Below are 19,435 nucleotides of genomic sequence, written 5' to 3'. Positions count from 1 at the left end.
GCAAAAACAGTGACATTTCTGAGAAAAAAAAATTAGCATGAGAAAGGACCTGGACCTCCCCACCTGGGGATCGAACCCTTCTTGCTTTGAGTGCTATCCACTAAGCCACCATGCCGCCCCATTATATTGGTGTAACATGCCCATCGGCCATTGCCCCCTTTCATGCTGTTCTCCAATGGTCAAGACCCCCCACAGGACCCCCCACAGAGCAGGTATTATTTAGGTGGTGGATCATTCTCAGCACTGCACTGACATGGTGGTGGTGTGTTAGTGTGTGTTGTGCTGGTATGAGTGGATACGACACAACTACTAAATGAGTACTACAGTGATCCACATTAAGAGTCATATCGGTCAGCAGACAGGACACAAAGGAGCAGGTGACCATTACTTCTGTCTTATAAGTGCTAACTCGCTCCAGTTGGGAGTTTTTCTATATATAACAGTTTCTTCCTCTCAAAATTGCCAGCTTTTAGGTTGGAAAACCTGCTATTGCTATGAAACTGATACCAGCCGGCTGATAGAAGCCAGGTACGACCCGCACCCTAACACTGTAAATAAATTTTATACATTAACACAAAAAAGCAGACATGGGTCATAAACAGGTCATTTGTTTATTATCTAGTGGTGAAGAGTGTGGGTCATGTGTGATGACAGTAGGCATTTGGTAGGCAGTGGGCAGTTTCATATTGACTGGACCTTGATAAGGAACCTGAATTGAGTCATGAAAATCTGTTAGTCGAAATGTTCGTTAGGTTTTTATGTATATCCATGTCGCAATAGCAAAACAGGACGTGTGAACTTGACAGTTGAGTTCATGTTTAAAATGATATTCACTGGAAGAAGCGTCTTGCTAAACAATACATACATTTCCAACTAACGGGCAACACCCCCAAAAAAGAAAGAATGCCAAGACCAGCTTTTCATTCCCCAGATGTCTGTTAAAGTATCAACAACTGTATCATGTACAGCAAACTGGTCGGTCAGGATCTTTAGAACAGCAATGATGAAATTCCCCAGTATTTTTTTTTTTTTGGGGGGGGGGGGGGGGGGGGGGGGGGGGGCCCTTTGAGGCCCCTTCATACTACAAATTAAAATGGAAATCTAAATGATTTGATGCCCATTGCATATAAGATTTATGAGGGAATTGTACAAACTGTCAGCTTTGCAACAAACCAAATCATTAAAGAACAATTTAAATCGTTTAACACAACTGAGGGCGGCACTGTCGCCTCACAGCAAGAAGGTCCTGGGTTCGATCCCCAGGTGGGACGGTCCGGGTCCATTGTTGTGGAGTTTGCATGTTCTCCCCGTGTCTGCGTGGGTTTCCTCTGGGAGCTCCGGTTTCTTCCCACAGTCCAAAGACGTGCAAGTGAGGTGAATTGGAGACACTAAATTGTCCAGGACTGTGTTTGATATTAAACTTGTGAACTGATGAATCTTGTGTTATGAGTAACTACCGTCCCTGTCATGAATGTAACCAAAGTGTAAAACATGACGTTAAAATAATAATAAGCAAACAAACAAACAAACAACACAACTGATATCAACAAACACAAGTGGCTTCTCTGAAATCTACACAAAACGCCACTTTAGTGATTGAATTATTCACCTTTACGACAAGCATCTTAAGTTAGGGTGACTGTACGTCTTCTGTTTCCTGGACATGTCCTTTTATTTGGACCGGCCAGTATTTCTAAATCACCAAAAATGTTTGGAAATTGTTATAATGAGAGAAGAAGGACCCAAAGATGCAGAGGTTAATATTATCTTTATTTATTAATAACAAACAATAAACAAAAGCGAAATAACGGGAACAAAAAACAATTCGGGAAAGCCCCGAATGATGCCGCTGGCGCCGCAGGCAACTGGAAAACAGAGAAAAAAGTGAACAAGAACAAAAATGCGAGACGCGAACCCGGGTCGCTCGGGTGCGAGGTGTTCATGTTATTCGCAATGCTACGGAGCGGTGACAATGAAAGGGCGGAAGATAACTCACCAAAAAAAAGAAAACTAATCGGTATAAAAACACAAAAGAATAATACATGTAACAGCTTAACTTAAAGCTGTTCCGGCGTTGTCACCAGCTTACTCTAGCTGGGAAGGAGCCGGAAGAAAAAAGAGAGAATGGCGCTAAAGCCAAAAAGAGCGGATTCGAACTCGCGCAGAGGGGAGCAATGAAGCCGTGGCTTCTGTCGTTACTGTACGTTGGACTTAATGAGACGTGGCTACATCTAACTATTTTATTTCTACTATGAGTTGAAGCACTTTGCTTTGTGTACAGAACACAATAAACACGTGCTGCACTTTGTTTAATATGGAGCACTTGAGGATTTGATAATATGGACATAAACCCTGTTTACATTCAGATCTGTGTTCAGCCTGGCATATCAGTCTAACCCACCAGCAAAGGGACACACAGACAAACAGACTAGAGGGCAAAATCCCAGCACTGACTCGCGTTTAATGGCTGCTTATAAAAGGCCCCCTCAGCTGAAGCGAATCACATTCAGTCAGTAACAGTAACAATGGTCAGAACCCCCCACAGGACCCCGACAGAGCAGGTATTATTTAGGTGGTGGATCATTCTCAGCACTGCACTGACATGGTGGTGGTGTGTTAGTGTGTGTTGTGCTGGTATGAGTGGATATGACACAACTACTAAATGAGTTCTACAGTGATCCACATTAAGAGTCATATCGGTCAGCAGACAGGACACAAAGGAGCAGGTGACCATCACTTCTGTCTTATAAGTGCTAACTCGCTCCAGTTGGGAGTTTTTCTATATATAACAGTTTCTTCCTCTCAAAATTGCCAGCTTTTAGGTTGGAAAACCTGCTATTTCTATGAAACTGATACCAGCCGGCTTGGTGTTGCTTCACCATGCGTTTCAGAAGCCAGGTACGACCCGCACCCTAACACTGTAAATACATTTTATACATTAACACAAAAAAGCAGACATGGGTCATAAACAGGTCATTTGTTTATTATCTAGTGGTGAAGAGTGTGGGTCATGTATGATGACAGTAGGCATTTGGTGGGCAGTGGGCAGTTTCATATTGACTGGACCTTGGTAAGGAACCTGAATTGAGTCATAAACATCTGTTAGTCGAAATGTTCGTTAGGTTTTTATGTATATCCATGTTGCAATAGCAAAACAGGACGTGTGAACTTGACAGTTGAGTTCATGTTTAAAATGATATTCACTGGAAGAAGCGTCTTGCTAAACAATACATACATTTCCAACTAACGGGCAACACCCCCAAAAAAGAAAGAATGCCAAGACCAGCTTTTCATTCCCCAGATGTCTGTTAAAGTATCAACAACTGTATCATGTACAGCAAACTGGTCGGTCAGGATCTTTAGAACAGCAATGATGAAATTCCCCAGTATTTTTTGGGGGGGAGGGGGGGGGGGGTCTCTGTCAGGGTAAAACTGGCTGATGACACGCCCCTTCATCTTACAAATTAAAATGGAAATCTAAATGATTTGATGCCCACTGCATATAAGATTTATGAGGGAGTTGTACAAACTGTCAGCTTTGCAACAAACCAAATCATTAAAGAACAATTTAAATCGTTTAACACAACTGAGGGCGGCACTGTCGCCTCACAGCAAGAAGGTCCTGGGTTCGATCCCCAGGTGGGACGGTCCGGGTCCATTGTTGTGGAGTTTGCATGTTCTCCCCGTGTCTGCGTGGGTTTCCTCCGGGAGCTCCGGTTTCCTCCCACAGTCCAAAGACGTGCAAGTGAGGTGAATTGGAGACACTAAATTGTCCATGACTGTGTTTGATATTAAACTTGTGAACTGATGAATCTTGTGTAATGAGTAACTACCGTTCCTGTCATGAATGTAACCAAAGTGTAAAACATGACATTACAATCCTAATAAACAAACAAACAAACAAACACAACTGATATCAACTAACACAACAAGTGGCTTCTCTGGAATCTACACAAAACGCCACTTTAGTGATTGAATTATTCACCTTAACGACAAGCATTTTTAGTTAGGGTGACCGTACGTTCTTTGTTTTCTGGACATGTCCTCTTATTTGGACCGGCCAGGATTTCTAAATCATTAAAAATGTCTGGAAATGTCTTTGTGCACTGATTTCACCTTTCTCTTTGGGTCCCGTCTCCTCGCACTTCTCTTTAAAAAATCCTGAATTAAAGTTTGAATGAAAAGTCAAAGACAAAATTTAAAAAAATGTCCATGTTTTTGTTTTGGTTGGGTTTCTTGGGAAGCAGAATGCATAACCTGTGTCCAATAAAGGTGCCGGTTCAGCAAAACACAAAACTGCAGCTAAAGAAGAGAGTTCATCAGGTAAAGACTGAATATCAGAAGGTGCTGTTACTGCTGCAGAGGGAGTTTTTGCATTTCAGCAGCTACAGATGGATGGACTGCAGCACGTCTGCCTTGTTAAAAAGTCATACCCTGATTCTGAAACAGCGTAAACATTTTCAAGTGCACGTACTACGACATGTTATTGTAACACAGTGATAGCGCCACATTCTGGTGAAATAACTCTACTAATGAACTATATTATTTGTTGTTTTCATTGATTAAAATAAAACCACCCCCCATTCCCAGAACCAAACCTTCCACCAAGTGCAGATGTCAGTTTGCTCCATGCTGCCATTTTACCACATGTTTTTTGAAAACCAAAATGCTTAGTACAGTACCCCTTTACTGTTATGACCTGCTGCAAACATGAAACATAGCCAGCTTCTAGCAGCGTTCCTGAGGAATCCTAGTCTCCAGTTCAGTAATATTCTTGGGTTTGTGTGGCACAACCACCTTCTTCAAACCCCAGCAAAGATTTTCTATGGGGATCAAAACAGGCGACTGTGACCACTCCAGAATCTTCCAGGACTTCTTCTGAAACCAAGCCTTGGTAAACTTTGAGATATGCTTTGGATTATTGTTTTGTTGGATGGTCCATTGCTGCCCAAGCTTCCTCACAGAAGGCATGATGTTTTCTCCTAGGATTTCCTGACGCTTCATTGAATCTATCTTTCCCCTCTCACACTGCAGGTTTCCAGTGCCAAATGAAGCAAAGCAGCTCCAGAACATCACTGAGTCACCGGCACGTTTCACAGTAGGCATGGGGGTTATTTTCAGCGTTCTTACTTTCTCTTCCAGGTGAAGTACTGTTCCATAGTAGGGCTGCCTCGATTGGTGACAGCGCCGACGTCAATATTTTAAATCGATGCATCATTTTTAAAACTATGTTTATAAATGATTCTTTTTAATTTCTACAACATCTCCATTCATATAAGCGTTCACTTGATTCCCTCAGCACTATTTGCTGCAAACTACACAGCAGCACCAGCGCCATGTTGCACGTCTATATTGTTTCATTTAACTTCTTAATCGCGGAAATCTTGGAATACCGTATTTCCTAGCAAGTTCAGTTAGGACGCATTCACATGTGAAGCAACATGCGCTGTGCACTTTTGCTGTGTTGGGCTCGCGATTTTTGCACTCAAAGCACAAACACTCACCACTGTGTTTACATGGCTCAGAATGTGAAGTAAGTGTTGAGTGAATGTGTAGGTTAGAATCTGGGCTCATTCTGTCGTTACTGTACGTTGGACTTAATGAGACGTGGCTACATCTAACTATTTTATTTTTACTATGAGCTGAAGCACTTTGCTTTGTGTACAGAACACCATAAACACGTGCTGCACTTTGTTTAATATGGAGCGCTTGAGAATTTGATAATATGGACATAAACCCTGTTTACATTTAGTTCTGTGTCATATTATTATACCGTACAGTCTGTTGTTAAAATAAAAGAAGTTTGGTAAAATAGTCTATGAATTAAATTAGTAGAAAAATAGTTGTTAGTGGCAGCCCTAATCCATAGACCTGAAATGTTCTGTTTTATTGCTTTACAAAAAATTCCCAAAACATCTGTGGCTTCCTTAGAGCTGAATTTTCTTGTGCTTTTGGGTCAGTGGAGGGGTATGTCTTGGATTTTGGACATTGAGACTTTCTGGGCCACTAAAATGACTTTGTTTTCGTTTTCTAACGTGTGCCTAGTTCAGAACTTTAACTTGGAGACCTAAGATATAGAATCAGAGATGCTGAAAGCATCGGCTGCTTAGTGTTGGTTTAAATTTCACCACCTAAAGACAGTTGAGGTGCAAGTTGTTCATTTCCCAGTTTCTCAGCTGGGAGAAGTAGTGGTTGAGGTGGTGTAGTTCCTACCAGCTAGGGGCAGTGGTGGTTCAGTTCACACCGGCTAGGAGCAGTGTTGGTTCACTTCCCACCAACTAAAGGGAGTGTTGGTTCACTTCCCACCAGATGTAGGCAGTATTGGTTTTATTTCAACATTTATTTCAACATTTCGACAGGTCGAATCCTTGTAATAATGTTAATATTGACACCTGAGCATTGGTGTACTTGCTTTTTAGAACCAATCAGTTAAATTTTATGGTTTATTATATCTGAGTTAAATGTGAGGGGGTTTTAGTGGGTTTAGTCGGTTACACTGAATGGGGTGGAATAAGTACAGCAGTGGAAGTTCTAATGTAAAAAGTTTATTATTAAAAGTAGTGGCCCAAGAACAGAACCCTGAGGAACACCTTGCCGAGTGGAACAGTGGTGGATTCGTGTTTCTGGATGGAGATAATATTTGATGGATGATGATGGAGATTCAAGTTTTCATATGATTTATTTGAATCAAGATTTTAATGATTTTGTAGAAATAAAATTTCCACATCCATGAGAGATCAAACAAAGAAAGTGTAAAAGAAATAATAATATCAGTACATCGCTTATAGAACACAATCATTTCTGAGCTTTACAAAGCATTAGCTGTAAATTCAAAATGAACAAGTGCATTATGGAAAACCCACCCGACCTTCCCTTCATCCCTCCACTTAATTTGAACTTGAGAGCTAGAACTCAATTGGATTAGATCCTGTAAAATGTCCCCATGATGGACTGGCGCCCTGTCCAGGATGTATTTCTGCTCTGCACCCAGTGGTTACGGATGGTGCTAGACTTCCCCTGATTACAGGAAAAGGTAGGTAGCTGAAATAACTGCATTTATCAAGCTGCAAAACTAGAGGTTACAGGTTAGTTACAATCTTGATTGTTAAACATAAACACAAAGAAAATAAACTGGGCTAAATACCTTAAAGGGATCTCCATCACTGAAGTCGAGGGAAATGATGAGGTCAACTTTCCGTTCTTCTCTTAGCACTGAGAAGTACGGGGAGTTCAGTAACAGTCCAGCATCCTCGTACCATCTGGTCTCAGTTTTCAGATTACTGCAGCAAGGGTCTGTACAATAATTATAATAACAATTTACACAGTATATCACGGGACCAAATTTATTACATTTAATTTCTGTTCTACCTCAAATATCAACTAAAAAAACAGATCAGACACAGCAGCGCTGCTGGAGATTTTAATCATCATGTCCACTCACTGTCCACTCTGTTACACACTCTATTACCTGGTTGGTTTACCTTGCAGATGTAAAGTCAGAGACAATAGCTCATCTGTTTCTGAACAGTTTGAGTTGCTCATCCACTGGCCACAGGACGCTGCCCACAGGTGGCTGCTGGCTGGGTACTTTTGGTTGGTGAACTATTCTCAGTCCAGCAGTGACCGTGAGGTGTTTAAACACTCCAGCAGCACTGCTGTGTGTGATCCATCATTAACAGTGCACCACCCACTAACACACCACCATCATGTCAGTGTCACTGCAGTGTTGAGAACCATCCTCCGTCCAATACCTATTGGACGTAATACCTGCTCTGTGGGGGTCCTGACCACTGAAGAACTGCATGAAAGGGGGCTAACAAATCATGTAGAGAAGCTGATGGACTACAGTCTATAATTGTAAAGGTACAAAGCGCTCCTATATGGTAAGTGGAGCCGATATATTTAGGTTAAGGTTTAATCAGTCCATAAAACATTAGTTTTGCAGATCAGCCAGGTGCTCTCTTCAAACGTTGGGTAAGCACTAATGTTTTTTTTTTTTTGGGTTAGCAGGGGTACCGTCATTGATATCCTCCCATGAATCAGATTTTGGCCCAGTACCCTTTGTTTTGTAATGTCACGTACACTGAGCTTAGCTGAGGCTTTAGAGGACTGTCGTGCTTTACATGTTGCTTCCTGAAGTCACTCTCATTTAGAGATATTGTTTCCCCCTGTGGTTCACTGGAGTCCCAGAGTCTTTGTATTTTCTGTAGGAACTTCAGACTGGCTGTTCTCCCGAAGATGAGTGAGATGACTGTTTTCAAATACTTAAATGTGCTTTCAAATAGAATTCAGTGAACTGGTTGATTAAATATTAAATACAATTGTGAAGAATTATGTCTTTTGTTAAGATCACCAAGAAGAGTTGAAGCTGTTATAGTTGGAAATTGGAATGGAATGACCAATAAATCGAAGGTCAAGTGTTTTTTTTAAAATAAGTGATTGTTCCTACATTGTTCATACCTGTCATGCCGTAGAGAAAGTTGTTGGTCGTTCCCCAGGTCCAGGATTTAATGAGCTCCATGATCTTTACAAGGAGAATAACCCATCCTGAAAAAGATCACAACGAACGAGATCACAAATCACTCTGATCTCACTTTTGGTTTTAATAATCAGTGTTTTCTTGTGTTATCTAGTAATCAAAGTAGTAACGATCTTTGAAAATATATATACACCACCCCAAATCTGAAAATGTTTGGACAGTGTGGAACATGCTTTTCTGATTGTAGATGGTATGAACTCAAGATATTTCATGTTTTATCTGGTCAACCTCATTTCATTTATTAATAAACATCCATTTCTGCATTTCAGGCCTGCAACAAATTAAAAAAAATGGTTGGGAGGGGTAATTTAGGGCTAGTAATGAGGTTAACAAAAGTAAATAATTATGTAATTTCAGACACGTCAACAGGTGAATTTCTGATCTTCTGATGAGTAAAGATGATCAAAGGATCCAGTTTGTCAACAAATGTGTGAGAAAATGATTGAAATGTTTAAAAACAATGAACCTCAAAGAAAGATTAGAAGGGATTTGCATGTTCTCCCTCTACAGTGCAGAATATCATTAAACCATTCAAGGAATCAGGAGGAATTTCAGTCTGTAAAAGACCAAGGGAGTAAGTCTAATCTGAAAATCCATTAACTCTGATCACTTAAGGAAGCGTATTTAGAACCATCCAGCATGATAACCTTGCTGTTATCAGCAACAGGTCACAATCTGTCATGGTATGGGGTGTCAGTACCAGGTTCTGTCATAGTATGAGGTCGTATCAGTGCCAGGGTCTGTTATGGATTGCAAAAGAAGAGGGTACGGGTACTGGAGTGGTCTTCCTGCAGTCCTGACCTGTTTACAATAGAGAATGTGTGGAGAATTTTGAACCCCGTACTGCTGCACACTTTAAGACGTGTCTGTAGGAAAAACTAACACCCAGATTTCTCTGATTTGGGGTTGTACATTTTCCTTTGAAGAATGATAGAACTGTAGTTTGCTTGAAATGTAATTTTTGGTTGTTGAAGTGAGAAGGTTTTATATTAAGAGTAGTTATATATCAGCAGTGGTGTCTTACTCACCAATTCCGCTCATTCTTTTCAGCAGCTCTTCACACAGTTGCAGGGTGTGTTTTATTATGTCCTCCTTCGAGATGGTGCGTTCAGATAAAATCCAGCTGGTTTTGAAAACCTCCGCCTCGCCAAAGTCTCCTAAACACACAGAATTAAACCCAGCGTCTGCATTTGTAGTAAATGTGTAAGGATTTCTTTACTTATCATCATTTTATGAAATATGGACTCATTTAGGAGACCATAACGTGACTGAAGAGCAGATACTAATCTGAGCTACATTTGCACAATGACTTCGATATTAGAAGGGAAAAGATTAAAGAGGAACCCATTCACCAAACATGCACACAGGGATGCTAAGCTATTAACTTTTATTCATCAAAGTTACATAAAGCAGCACAAATCCTAGCGCTCACAATGATGTAAGCACTCATATGTATCTGATTCATGTAAAGATTTACTATATTTTAGTATTCCAGGACCTGAATGTTTGATTATGATAAAGAACAGTACAGTTTGAACACTAAAAATAAACTGAACCTTTAATCAGTTCTTCTTTGAATGTCGTCACATGAACTGATGGATCTTTTGTTGTTAAGGCAGTAAGATTCCACTGCAGATGGTGCAGGAGGCGCCGGCTTTCCTCATCCATTTCTGCACCCAGCAGCTCTGGTGGGATTTGGCCTTGTACTAAACTCTCAGCAGATATCACACCTGTAGATAAATATAAAAAAAACAATCATTCATTCCAGAATTTTTTTTCCACGTGAACCCATTTTTTGTTTTGGGTAGAACTTTCTATACCTGAATGACAAACCACAGACGAGATTCCAAAAATGTGCTGTAATATCCAGTTGATTATCCAGTTGATTATCCATTCAATATCTTTACGAAAATCAGCCAGTGCACTGCCACATAGACCTGTAAATATCACACAGAAACACACACAGTCATTTTCTGCTCAAACATAATGGACAGACAGATAGATAGCTTATGGAGTTAGCATCTACCAGAAGTGCAAACAGACGAGCTACTGTAGCTCAAACTGCTGAAGAAGTTCATGCTGGTTCTGATAGAAAGGTGTCAGAATACACAGAGCATCACAGTTTGTTGCTTGTGGGGCTGCATAGCTGCAGACCAGTCAGGGTGCCCATGCTGACTCCTGTCCATCGCCAAAAGCACCAACAATGAGCACGTGAGCATCAGAACTGAACCACAGAGCAATGGAAGAAGGTGACCTGGTCTGATGAATCAGGTTTTCTTTTACATGACGTTGTGTTTTGAAGGTGTGATTGCACAAAAGAAAGAAATAACAGGACTAATTATACAACACAACAAGAAGGCGAGTTGGCAGAAGCAGTGTGATGCTTTGAGGAATGTTCTGCTAGAAAACCTTGGGTCCTGCCATCCATGTGGATGTTACGTTGACATGTATGACCCACCTAAGCATTGTTGCAGACCATGTTCACCCTTTCATGAAAACAGTATTCCCTGAAATCTGTGGCCTCTTTCAGCAGGATGATGCACCCTGCCACAAAGCAAAAATGGTTTAGGAACGGTTTGAAGAGCACAACAAGAAGTTCAGCACATCTCCCAATCAAGCATCTGTGGGACGTGCTGGATGGGAAGTCTGATCCATTAAGGCCCCACCTCACAACTTACAGGAGTTAAAGAATCTGCTGCTGACATCTTGGTACCAGACATCACAGCACACCTTCAGGGGTCTAGTGGAGTCCATGCCTCGATGGGTCAGGGCTGTTTTGGCAGCAAAAGGGGGACCAACACAATATTAGGAAGGTGGTCATGATGCTATGCCTGATTGGTGTATATAGATAACAATGGGAATAGCTAGAGGTGTATCCTACCTACTAGACCTAGTAATAAATAGGTTAGATGTTTAGCAGGTCGATCTTAAAACTGTGGTGATCTGTAGAAATGAATTTGGGGAACACTGGCGCAGCAACCAGAAAACAACCAAATCCTGGTGACACTCGGTTTTGCAAATTCAAGCCAAATTTTTAAACTTTTTAAACTCTATTTATTAAGAATTACAAAAGCAAACTCCATCACTTTTCTACACAGTCGCCTTCCGGTGCATTTTTCCAGCCTCGTACCAACTGTTTAAAGCCATCAGCAAAAAAAGTTGAGCTCGTAGCCACTGATGCAGCGTTGCTTTCACATCATCATCATCATATGAAAATCTTCTTACCCTTAAAGATTCTTTAAGCGTCCAAAAGGGTGAAAATCAGATGGAGCTAAATCCGGACTATAAGCGTCTCTCAGTCTCTCAGTCTCTCAGACACGACTAATTACTCCTCCTCTCACTCTCACCGCTTATAACCAAAATATAAATCAATCAAAAATTAAGCAACTTGGAATTGTGGGTCTGGACAGTATGAACAAAAAGAAGTTTAGACAGAGATTGAGACGATGTTAATTGTTGTGAATCTCACTTTTGCTTGATGTAACACCCACATTGCTTAACGGTTGTGGTGGAAAAACCCCTTTAATAAATATCTTAAAAACTGGATTGTAAGTAGAAAAGAGGTTTATTCTTATCTGCAGATAAAGATCACACTGGCAAGCCTTTCACATACACTGCTCAAAAAAATAAAGGGAACACTAAAATAACACATTCTAGATCTCAATTAATGAAATATTCCAGTTGAAAATCTTTATTCATCACATAGTGGAATGCGTTGAGAACAAAACAACATAAAAATGATCAATGTAAATCAAAATTATTATCCCATGGAGGTCTGGATTTGGAATCATACTCAAAATCAAAGTGGAAAATCCAATTACAGGCTGATCCAACTTCAGTGGAAATTCCTCAAGACCAGTTAAAATGAGGCTCAGTAGTGTGTGTGGCCTCCACGTACTTGTATGACCTCCCTACAACGCCTGGGCATGCTCCTGATGAGGCAGCGGATGTTCTTCTGAGGGATCTCCTCCCAGACCTGGATTAAAGCATCAGTCAACTCCTGGACAGTCTGTGGTGCAACGTGGCATTGGTGGATGATGTCCCAGATGTGCTCGATTGGATTCAGATCTGGGGAACGGGCAGGCCAGTACATAGCATCAATGCCTTCCTCATGCAGAAACTGCTGACACACTTCAGCCACATGAGGCCTAGCGTTGTCATGCATCAGAAGGAACCCAGGGCCCACTGCACCAGCATATGGTCTCACAATAGGTCTGAGGAACTCATCCCGGTACCTAATGGCAGTTAGGGTACCCCTGGTTAGCCCATGGAGGGCTGTGCGGCCCTCCAATGAAATGCCTCCCCACACCATTACTGACCCACTGCCAAACCGGTCATGCTGGAGGATGTTGCAGGCAGCAGAACGTTCTCCACGGCGTCTCCAGACTCTGTGAAGTCTGTCACGTGCTCACTGTGAACCTGTTCTCATCCATCAAAAGCACAGGGCACCAATGGCGAATCTGCCAATCTTGGTGTTCTCTGCCAAATGCCAATCGCCCTGCACGGTGTTGGGCTGTAAGCACAAGCCCCACTTGTGGATGTCAGGCCCTCATACCACCTTTATGGAGTCTGTTTCTGACAGTTTGAGCAGAAACATGGATATTAGTGGCCTGCTGGAGGTCATTTTGCAGGGCTCTGACACTGCTCCTCCTGTTCCTCCTGGCACAAAGGAGGAGGTAGCGGTCCTGCTGCTGGATTGTTGCCCTCCTACGGCCCCCTCCATGTCTCCTGGTGTATTGCCTGTCTCCTGGTATCTGCTTCATGCTCTGGACACTGTGCTGACAGACACAGCAAACCTTCTTTGCCATAGCTCGCATTGATGTGCCTTCCTGGATGAGCTGCACTACCTGAGCAACTTCTGTGGGTTGTAGACACACGTCTCATGCTACCTCTAGCACGTGGAGGCCACACACACTACTGAGCCTCATTTTAACTTGTCTTGAGGAATTTCCACTGAAGTTGGATCAGCCTGTAATTGGATTTTCCACTTTGATTTTGAGTATGATTCCAAATCCAGACCTCCATGGGATAATAATTTTGATTTACATTGATCATTTTTATGTTGTTTTGTTCTCAACGCATTCCACTATGTGATGAATAAAGATTTTCAACTGGAATATTTCATTAATTGAGATCTAGGATGTGTTATTTTAGTGTTCCCTTTATTTTTTTGAGCAGTGTAGAAACCTCAGCAGTGCGATCCCAAGAAAGAGAATGATCAACCTTATATACATGAAGACATGTCCTTGTGGGACAGCGGGAAAGTTTACACGTTGACAGATGTTACTTAGGTAGGAAGTAGGAACTGTTTGAAGACAACTACTACAGGATCTGTAAGTCGTAAAACTGTGAGCAACAGGATTTGTAGGTCACTTAATTGCAAGCAATGCATTCTTTGTTATGTATGAATTAACATTTTCCTTCACACAGTGCAGGATCTTAGTTGTTGTGTATTGTGCTTTAATCTACCACACATCTAATGAGACACAAGTCTGGACTGCAGGCAGTGGGCCAGTCCAGCACTTTTACATTTCCAGCATTTAGCAGATGCATTTTTATCCAAAGCGACTTACATTACTGTGACAGTATATTGTCTAAGCAACTGAGGGTTAAGGGCCTTGCTCAAGCGCCCAACTGTGGCAACCTGGCAATGGTAGGGATTAAACCAGTGACCTTTTTGATTACCAGTCCAGCACCTTAACCACTGGGCTACAACTGCCCTTGCACTTGCATTGTCTTACTGCTAAGCGATGGCATTTACTCGCAAGGGTTTTCATGTGGTTATATTTATTAAAGAATGTTTTTCTGCTATGATAAACTTTTCCTTCCAGTAACCTACATTATGTTCATGATTTTTTACCTGAACCATGCAACACAAACGATGCATTTTACTCTCTCTGTACAATCTGGTCCCACTATAGTTTACAAGATGTAACATAAAGCCTCCACAAGGGGACGTTTGCATAGAAGTTCATTTTGTGTTTATGTTTGTTGTTATTACTTCTCTTTTTTTTGGCTCACGACCCATCCTTGCAGCTATCTTGAAACCTAAATTATTTGCAATATTGCAAAGAAATGTTATCTTATTCTTTGGTGGATCCTTTTATACCCAGTAACGATTCCCTCACCTGTTACCAACTCACCTGCTCAAAACTGTCTACCTCAAACATGTTATGCTAAATACATAGCAGTGCTTTACCTTGTAGGTACAGCCTGTCCATCTCAGACTGGGGTTCAGTCAAAGATCCAGCTTTAAATTTACTGCCCAAATGTTTTGTGTCCACAAATGCTCCAGTGTGTGAATAACCAGACAGATGAGGAGTGATCTCGAACCAAACATCTGTACAAAGGAGAGACACTTTCATTACCATCCACATACACTCAACCATTCAACCATAACAAACAGAGAAAAATACCTTTATACTGTTGCTCATGTTCACAGGTCTGATCAATCACAGTGTAGATGGGGTACGGATCTTTGGTGTTGTACCCCTCCTGCCACGTTACACCACCGTCACCTATCTGTAGAGAGAATACACTGTGCTGGCTTCACCAATCCATTCATCAGTTCTACATTCCACACTTCCAATAACAATAATAGCAATAATAATAATAATAATAGTGATAATAATAATAATAAAGACAATAATAATAATAAATTTAAAAATAATAGCAATAATAATAATAATAAAATAATAATAATAATAAATATAATAATAATAGCAATAATAATAAGTGATAATATTAATAATAATAATAATTATATCAATAATAGCAACAATTATCATTATAATGACAACAATAATAGTAACAACAATACTCCTACTACTACTACTAATAATAATAATAATAATAGTTTATTATGGTTCTTACCTCTTTCACTTCTCCTGATATAAACATCACTGCCCACACATGCGTCAGACTGAAGTTGTCTGACTCACCAAAATATTTCATCAGCTTGTCATATTTTCTCCAAAATGAGACTTTTCCATCAACCAGCCTTTTAGCAATGCCATCTGTAAGATCCTTCAGGTTGGTGGACCAGTCGTGTTCTTTGTACAGTGATGACATGCACCTTCAGAGAACAGATGGACATGTAAATGGTTTTACACTCTACAGTTCTGTTAGTAATGTTAGATCAACAGTTTAATGTTCAGTACCAGGTGGATCCAGAGACTCCACTCAGGTACATGACTGAGTCCAGCAGATCCACTTTATCCAGAGCGCCTACTGATCCCAGCAGCGCCACCATGGCTCTCAGACCTCCACCAGAACCCAGCACGGCAATGTTGGGCATTTCATCCTGCCATTGATAAAAAAAGTAAACATCGCTAATTTAGTTTGAGTGATACATTTCTACACAGTGTTCTAAGTTCTATGATGCCAGAATTGTTTTGTAAATATCCACTAATTCCTCATTTATATAGAAGATTGTGGTTAGTGTAGTTTAGTGTAGGATACACAATAGTACAGTATACGTCTGTACAGTGAGGTGTTTCTTACCACGCTGCAGGGTATACCGTTCTGCTTCAGACAGTATAAAACTGTTTCTAACCTCGTCACCACATGTTCTTTTTCACCCTGACTCAGGACGTGTCCTATTATCACATGACTGATAGAAAAAGAGAAAATAAAAACACATTTTATTACATTCAGATAATTTTTTTTTTTAAACCTCTATATAAAGAATCAGTGATATTTAAATTGACTTTATCGAGGTATGGTTGTATAACTTGGAGAGCATCATCCTGTGATCAAAACAATAGACAAAATAGAGCAAAAAAATTACCTTTCACTGTTCTTTGTCTCCTCCATCTATGAGAAATGGAGCAAATGAGAGAGTTATAATTAAATAAACAATTACTTTAATCAATATGGTTGTCCTTTAACAATCAGATTTAATCCAGTTTATATTTACTTGTTCGTTTGTTTATTAGGATTTTAACGTCATGTTTTACACTTTGGTTACATTCATGACAGGAACGGTAGTTACTCATTACACAAGATTCATCAGTTTACAAGTTTGTATCAACAATTTAGTATCTCCAATTCACCTCACTTGCATGAAACCAGAGCTCCTGGAGGAAATCCACACAGACCCGGGAGAAACATGCAAACTCCACACAGAAAGGACCCAGACCGCCCCACCCAGGACCTTTTTGCTGTGAGGCGACAGTGCTACCCACTTAGCCACCGTGCCGCCCTATATTTACTTGTAAAAAGCATTTTGTTTGTCTTGGCAGTTTTGGCATTTCAAAGATTTCTGCAACTGGTTTCTGTGACTGAATGATTGGAACACAAGCATTGTCATTTTAAATTCAGTTTAATGAAAGGCAAAGACAACCTGAGTAACCACGAACTGTAGTTTATAATAATTTACTGTTTATTGTAGAGTTATCCAACAATAACTGGCCCTGTGTTAAAGGAACACACACAGATCTGATTATTGTATCATCATTTAAATCAATCTTTTATAGCAAGGTGAGCATGAAACAGAGCACTTAATAAACGTACCAGAACATATGCAAGAAATTAAATCTAAAAATTACGAGATGATAACCCCAAACGTAAAGCCACAATAATTGAAGACTGGTTTCTAAAAGAAAGAAAATGTTCTTGTACAGGATATTTTATAATCAGAAGATTATAAACTATTTTGCAGTTGCAGGTCGGTCAGAGGGACTTTGAGGAATTGAATACAATAATTCTTTACCTTCGACATCAGGAAGCTACAAAAGCTTTGCAAAACTACTACTTGAGTTATTATTATTATTATTATTATTAGTGGTGCTTGCATAATATTTGTGTCTATTTTTGTTTGCATACATGCATACATGCGTACATTTTATTTATATTAATAAGAATTATAATACCACACAATAACAACACACGAGTGTACCCCAAATGTACAAATGCAGTAAAAGGTGACGTATGTACCTTGGCGTGTAAATGCTGAGCTGTGCAGGTGAAGCTGAATCAGGGGTATTTATAGCAGCACTGTGTGTATAGGTGTTAGAGATGGGTGTCACAATCAATGAAAAGCATGAAAACCGTCAAATCTGGTCAATCGCCTGGACGTTTCCATGTTATTTTTTTATTTCATAACGGATTTACCAGCCGTTTTGAAATTGTTGGCAAGATCCCAAAGTCCATTGTTGCATTATGGGTGCAGAATTCTTTTAGTAGAACAAAAATCAACCACTTCCTTCATCATGAATGCAGTGTATTTATAATGACACCTCTTTAAGACCATGTAAAAACAGCTTTGTTTTTTTTTCCCTTTTATTTTTTGACAGAGATTAACCTTTTACTATACAAAACTCCACAGATGAGTTGTTAAAAAATCTACTACAGGACAAAGGTTAAAAAAGGAATCAAGGATTCTTAAGGCTGCAAAAACAATGACATTTCTGACAGAAGACACATGATTTATAGGCCTGTTTACCTGACAGGTAATTGTCCACAAAGGTCAGCCACGCTTTCTTGGATCTGGCAACCCTTACCATTTTTTACAAGCTCTGCATTTGTTTTTATCTCGGTAATGGAAATTGTCATTGTATTGGTGTAACATGCCCATCGGTCGTGCCCATATGTGCTTGTGGTGGTGTGGAGGTGCAGGTTAACAGAAAGTGGACTTCTCTGTGCCTAATTAAACATGATCTGCTTTAGCTGAGGGGGGCTTTAAACTGGGCTCAGTGCTGGGTTCTTGTAGCCGGCTTGTTCATATCTTTTGTTGGGTTATGATAGCTGTACACAAAAATGAGTCTGCAGGTGTTTGTAGGATTCTTAGTTACTTCATGAATGATTTCATTTGTAGGTTAACGTCTGGTCAAGTATTTTGTATTTTAAGAAAAAAGAAAGAAAGAAAAAGAACAAAAAACTATTATGTTCCTTCATCTGAATAAAGAACATGAGAGCTTACCCGGTGTCGCAGCATTTGGTCTTCATGATGGAACGGCCTTGGAGGAGCAAATTGCCCCAGCAGCGACGTAATGTCTTTTTCAGAGCGGACCCGACCCGAATTGGGGTTCCACTCACACATTGCTGGTTCTGGCTGGTTCTGAAGGTCCCCCAAAGTTTATGACCTTACACACACACACTACAGACGCACAATACATATACACATACACTACAGATAAGCATAATACATATACACACACACAGAGAGACTACACCTGCATACAATACACACACAATACATATACACACACACAAAAACACGTCATCCCCAGAGCTTCTTGTCTCTCTTTCAGCATCTTCAGATATTCTTTATATCTCTAAAACACAAAACAACACAATAAACAATTTAATACATCACTAACCCATTCACTCACCTCCTCATTCATTTACTCACTCCAGACTCCTATACATGTACAGTGCCTTGCAAAAGTATTCAGCCCCCCTGAACTTTTCAACCTTTTGCCACATTTCAGGCTTTAAACATAAAGATATGAAATTGTAATTTTTTGTGAAGAATCAACAACAAGCGGGACACAATCGTGAAGTGGAACGAAATTTATTGGATATTTTAAACTTTTTTTAGAAATAAAAAACTGAAAAGTGGGGCGTGCAATATTATTCAGCCCCCTTGCGTTAATACTTTGTAGCGCCACCTTTTGCTGCGATTACAGCTGCAAGTCGCTTGGGGTATGTCTCTATCAGTTTTGCACATCGAGATACTGAAATTTTTGCCCATTCTTCCTTGCAAAACAGTTCGAGCTCAGTGAGGTTGGATGGAGAGCGTTTGTGAACAGCAGTTTTCAGCTCTTTCCACAGATTCTCGATGGGATTCAGGTCTGGACTTTGACTTGGCCATTTTAACACCTGGATAAGTTTATTTGTGAACCATTCCATTGTAGATTTTGCTTTATGTTTTGGATCATTGTCTTGTTGGAA

At 40.3% G+C, this 19,435-nt stretch overlaps 1 protein-coding gene across 1 annotated transcript; it reads right to left on the bottom strand.

Moving 5' to 3' along the window:
- Positions 1 to 719: 719 nt before the first annotated feature.
- Positions 720 to 18,487, bottom strand: LOC134302014 (cytosolic phospholipase A2 gamma-like). The gene is made up of 12 exons (XM_062986988.1): positions 18,462 to 18,487; positions 16,043 to 16,151; positions 15,700 to 15,842; positions 15,413 to 15,614; positions 14,956 to 15,061; positions 14,739 to 14,879; positions 10,360 to 10,476; positions 9,568 to 9,696; positions 8,461 to 8,547; positions 7,145 to 7,293; positions 1,810 to 1,865; positions 720 to 729 (listed from the first exon to the last, which is right to left on the bottom strand). The coding sequence occupies exons 1-12, from the start codon at positions 18,485 to 18,487 to the stop codon at positions 720 to 722; spliced, it is 1,275 nt and encodes a 424-aa protein (XP_062843058.1).
- Positions 18,488 to 19,435: the final 948 nt, after the last annotated feature.

Source organism: Trichomycterus rosablanca, chromosome 2, assembly GCF_030014385.1.
Source record: "Trichomycterus rosablanca isolate fTriRos1 chromosome 2, fTriRos1.hap1, whole genome shotgun sequence".
Lineage (NCBI taxonomy): Eukaryota > Metazoa > Chordata > Actinopteri > Siluriformes > Trichomycteridae > Trichomycterus > Trichomycterus rosablanca.
The sequence above is the reverse complement of the archived record's forward strand: the minus strand, read 5'-3'. Positions and strand labels throughout refer to the sequence as shown.